General features: G+C 47.5%; 2 protein-coding genes across 3 annotated transcripts in view; both read right to left on the bottom strand.

The window, feature by feature from the left end:
- The window catches only part of LOC110519495 (adhesion G protein-coupled receptor E5), a 237,587-nt gene that overhangs the window by 213,626 nt on the left and 18,961 nt on the right, over positions 1 to 5,000 (bottom strand). The gene's annotated exons all lie outside the window — the stretch shown is intronic.
- The window catches only part of LOC110512654 (adhesion G protein-coupled receptor E5), a 27,362-nt gene that overhangs the window by 16,708 nt on the left and 5,654 nt on the right, over positions 1 to 5,000 (bottom strand). For both annotated transcript variants that reach the window (XR_016485632.1, XM_090195164.1), the window contains exons 3-4: positions 4,827 to 4,980; positions 4,596 to 4,715 (exon numbers count right to left, since the gene is read on the bottom strand). Coding sequence is in view for 1 of the 2 variants with exons in the window: in XM_090195164.1 (XP_090051290.1) it covers positions 4,596 to 4,715; positions 4,827 to 4,980 (274 nt within the window). In the remaining variant the exon portion in view is untranslated. The remainder of the gene's footprint in view (positions 1 to 4,595; positions 4,716 to 4,826; positions 4,981 to 5,000) is intronic.

Raw genomic sequence — 5,000 nt, 5'->3', positions numbered from 1 at the left:
CACCTTGATAAAAGGAACACCTATGTGAGAATGCTATTCCTTATTCCTTACAACTCAGAATTCAACACCATAGTGTTCTCAAAGCTCTTCACTAAGCTAAGGACTCTGGGACTAAACACCTCCCTCTGCAACTGGAACCTGGACTTCCTGAAGGGCCGCACCCAGGTGATCCGCAACACGGGGGCCCCTCAGGGGTGCGTGATCAGCCCCCTCCTGTACTCCCTGTTCACCCATGACTCATGGCCAAGCACGACTCCAACAACATCATTAAGTTTGCCGACGACAGAATAGTGGTAGGCCTGATTACCGACAACGATGAGATATCCTATAGGTGGAGGTCAGATACTTGGCCGTGTGGTGCCAGGATAACAACCTCTCCCTCAACATAATCAAGACAAAGGAGATGATTGTGGACTACAGGAAAAGGAGGCCCGAGCACGCCCCCATTCTCATCGACAGGGCTGTAGTGGGGCAGGTTGAGAGCTTCAAGTTCCCTCTCAGGAGACTGAAAAGATTTTGTCATGGGTCCTCAGATCCTCAAAATGTTATACAGCTGCACGATCGAGAGTATGGTTGCATCACTGCCTGCTATGGCAACTGCTAGGCCTCCGACCACAAGACACTACAGAGGGTAGTGCGTATGGCCCAGTACATCACTGGGGCCAAGCTTCTTGCCATCCAGAACCTATTTTCCAGGCGGTGTCAGAGAAAGGCCCTAAAAATTGTCAAAGACTCCAGTCACTCTTGTCACAGACTGTTCTCTCTGCTTACCGAACAGCAAGCAGTACCGGAGCACCAAGTCTAGGTCCAAGAACATCTAATCAAATGGCTACCCAGAATATTTGCATTGTTCCCTCCCCCTCCCACCCCCTATTTTACGCTGCTGCTACTCTCTAGTTATTATCTTTGCATTGTCACATTACCTTACTACCTACATGTACATATTACCTCAATTACCTCGACTAACCGGTGACCCCCACACATTGACTCTGTACCGGTAGCCACCTGTATATAGCCTCCACATTGACTCTGTACCGGTACCACCTGTATATACCCTCCACATTGACTCTGTACCGGTACTTCCTGTATATAGCCTCCACATTGACTCTGTACCGGTACCTCCTGTATATAGCCTCCACATTGACTCTGTACCGGTAGCCACCTGTATACAGCCTCCACATTGACTCTGTACCGGTACCACCTGTATATAACCTCCACATTGACTCTGTACTGGTACCCCCTGTATATAGCCTCCACATTGACTCTGTACTGGTACCCCCTGTATATAGTCTCCACATTGACTCTGTACTGGTACCACCTGTATATAGCCTCCACATTGACTCTGTACCAGTACCCCTGTATATAGCCTCCACATTGACTCTGTACTGGTACCCCCTGTATATAGTCTCCACATTGACTCTGTACCGGTACCCCCTGTATATAGCCTCCACATTGACTCTGTACTGGTACCACCTGTATATAGCCTCCACATTGACTCTGTACTGGTACCTCCTGTATATAGCCTCCACATTGACTCTGTACCGGTACCACCTGTATATAGCCTCCACATTGACTCTGTACCGTAACACCCTGTATATAGCCTCCACATTGACTCTGTACCGTAATACCCTGTATATAGCCTCCACATTGACTCTGTACCGTAATACCCTGTATATAGCCTCCACATTGACTCTGTACCGGTACCCCCTGTATATAACCTCCACATTGACTCTGTACCGGTACCACCTGTATATAGCCTCCACATTGACTCGGTACCGGTACCCCCTGTATATAGCCTCCACATTGACTCTGTACCGGTACCACCTGTATATAGCCTCCACATTGACTCGGTACCGGTACCCCCTGTATATAACCTCCACATTGACTCTGTACCGTAATACCCTGTATATAGCCTCCAAATTGACTCTGTACCGTAATACCTTGTATATAGCCTCCACATTGACTCTGTACCGTAATACCCTGTATATAGCCTCCACATTGACTCTGTACCGTAATACCCTGTATATAGCCTCCACATTGACTCTGTACCGGTACCCCCTGTATATAACCTCCACATTGACTCTGTACCGGTACCACCTGTATATAGCCTCCACATTGACTCGGTACCGGTACCCCCTGTATATAGCCTCCACATTGACTCTGTACTGGTACCACCTGTATATAGCCTCCACATTTACTCTGTACTGGTACCACCTGTATATACCCTCCACATTGACTCTGTACCGGTACCACCTGTATATAGTCTCCACATTGACTCTGTACTGGTACCACCTGTATATAGCCTCCACATTGACTCTGTACCGGTACCCCCTGTATATAGCCTCCACATTGACTCTGTACCGGGACCACCTCTATATAACCTCCAAATTGACTCTGTACCGGTACCCCCTGTATATAGCCTCCACATTGACTCTGTACTGGTACCACCTCTATATAACCTCCAAATTGACTCTGTACCGGTACCCCCTGTATATAGCCTCCACATTGACTCTGTACCGGTACCACCTGTATATAGTCTCCACATTGACTCTGTACCGGTACCACCTGTATATAGCCTCCACATTGACTCTGTACTGGTACCACCTGTATATAGCCTCCACATTGACTCAGTACTGGTACCACCTGTATATAGTCTCCACATTGACTCTGTACCGGTACCCCCTGTATATAGCCTCCACATTGACTCTGTACCGGTACCACCTGTATATAGCCTCCACATTGACTCTGTACCGGTACCCCCTGTATATAGCCTCCACATTGACTCTGTACCGGTACCACCTGTATATAGTCTCCACATTGACTCTGTACCGGTACCAGCTGTATATAACCTCCACATTGACTCTGTACCGGTACCACCTGTATATAGCCTCCACATTGACTCTGTACCGGTACCACCTGTATATAGCCTCCACATTGACTCTGTACTGGTACCACCTGTATATAACCTCCACATTGACTCTGCACCGGTACCACCTGTATATAGCCTCCACATTGACTCTGTACCGGTACCAGCTGTATATAACCTCCACATTGACTCTGTACCGGTACCACCTGTATATAGCCTCCACATTGACTCTGTACCGGTACCAGCTGTATATAGCCTCCACATTGACTCTGTACCGGTAACCCCTGTATATAGCCTCCACATTGACTCTGTACCAGTACCCCCTGTATATAGCCTCCACATTGACTCTGTACCGGTACCCCTGTATATAGCCTCCACATTGACTCTGTACCGGTACCAGCTGTATATAACCTCCACATTGACTCTGTACCGGTACCACCTGTATATAGCCTCCACATTGACTCTGTACCGGTACCAGCTGTATATAGCCTCCACATTGACTCTGTACCGGTAACCCCTGTATATAGCCTCCACATTGACTCTGTACCAGTACCCCCTGTATATAGCCTCCACATTGACTCTGTACCGGTACCCCTGTATATAGCCTCCACATTGACTCTGTACCGGTACCCCCTGTATATAGCCTCCACATTGACTCAGTACCAGTACCCCCTGTATATAGCCTCCACATTGACCCAGTACCAGTACCCCCTGTATATAGCCTCCACATTGACTCTGTACCGGTACCCCTGTATATAGCCTCCACATTGACTCTGTACCGGTACCCCCTGTATATAGCCTCCACATTGACTCTGTACCGGTACCACCTGTATATAGCCTCCACATTGACTCTGTACCGGTACCCCCTGTATATAGCCTCCACATTGACTCTGCACCGGTACCCCCTGTATATAGCCTCCACATTGACTCTGCACCGATACCACCTGTATATAACCTCCACATTGACTCTGCACCGTAATACCCTGTATATAGCCTCCACATTGACTCTGTACCGTAATACCCTGTATATAGCCTCCACATTGACTCTGTACCGTAATACCCTGTATATAGCCTCCACATTGACTCTGTACCGTAATACCCTGTATATAGCCTCCACATTGACTCTGTACCGGTACCAGCTGTATATAGCCTCCACATTGACTCTGTACCGTAATACCCTGTATATAGCCTCCACATTGACTCTGTACCGTAATACCCTGTATATAGCCTCCACATTGACTCTGTACCGTAATACCCTGTATATAGCCTCCACATTGACTCTGTACCGTAATACCCTGTATATAGCCTCCACATTGACTCTGTACCGTAATACCCTGTATATAGCCTCCACATTGACTCTGTACCGGTACCACCTGTATATAGCCTCCACATTGACTCTGTACCGTAATACCCTGTATATAGCCTCCACATTGACTCTGTACCGTAATACCCTGTATATAGCATCGCTACTGTTATTTACTTATCTATTTTTTTCTTCACACTTCTTTTTCTTAAAACTGTACTGTTGGTTAAGGGCTTGTAAGCATTTTGATTCCTGAGACAAATACAATTTTCCTTTATTTGATATGAATAAGCAGGAAATGCTGAATCCAGGATTTCTAGGCAACCTGGGAATTTTTGGAAAGTTACTGGTACTAAAAGATACAGTACTTAGTTATAGATATGATGGTCATGATGATGATGATGATGATGAGGATGAGTAGCCTACCTGGGTACGTCCCGTTGCCAGTGGCTGTCTCCCAGCTGGTGTCCAGTCGCACGTTGTCATTGGCCAGGCTGATTGGCCCAATGGGCGGAGTCTGTCCCCTCCTCACTGCAAGCTCAGTAGCTGTGTACAAGGACAAGGAGAAAGGTGAAGGAGGATGTGTATGTGTGTGCATGTGTGTGTTTGTGTGTGGAAGTTCATGTGTATGTGTTCATGTGTATGTGTGTGTGTTACCTGTGTGGTCTGTTTCCATGGTGGTGTGGGTGTCTCTGAGCTGTGGCCCGATGAGCATCAAGGTGTCCTCCACGACGCCTAGCAACCCACTCACCACCCGGCTGTTGCTTAGGATACCTTGAGACAGGAGACTGTCTATCTCTGTCAAGACATTCTACACACAGGAAGTAGAAA

Source organism: Oncorhynchus mykiss, chromosome 13, assembly GCF_057628025.1.
Source record: "Oncorhynchus mykiss isolate SJ-2025 chromosome 13, ASM5762802v1, whole genome shotgun sequence".
Lineage (NCBI taxonomy): Eukaryota > Metazoa > Chordata > Actinopteri > Salmoniformes > Salmonidae > Oncorhynchus > Oncorhynchus mykiss.
Note: the sequence above shows the minus strand (reverse complement) of the source record. Positions and strands in the feature narration are given on the sequence as shown.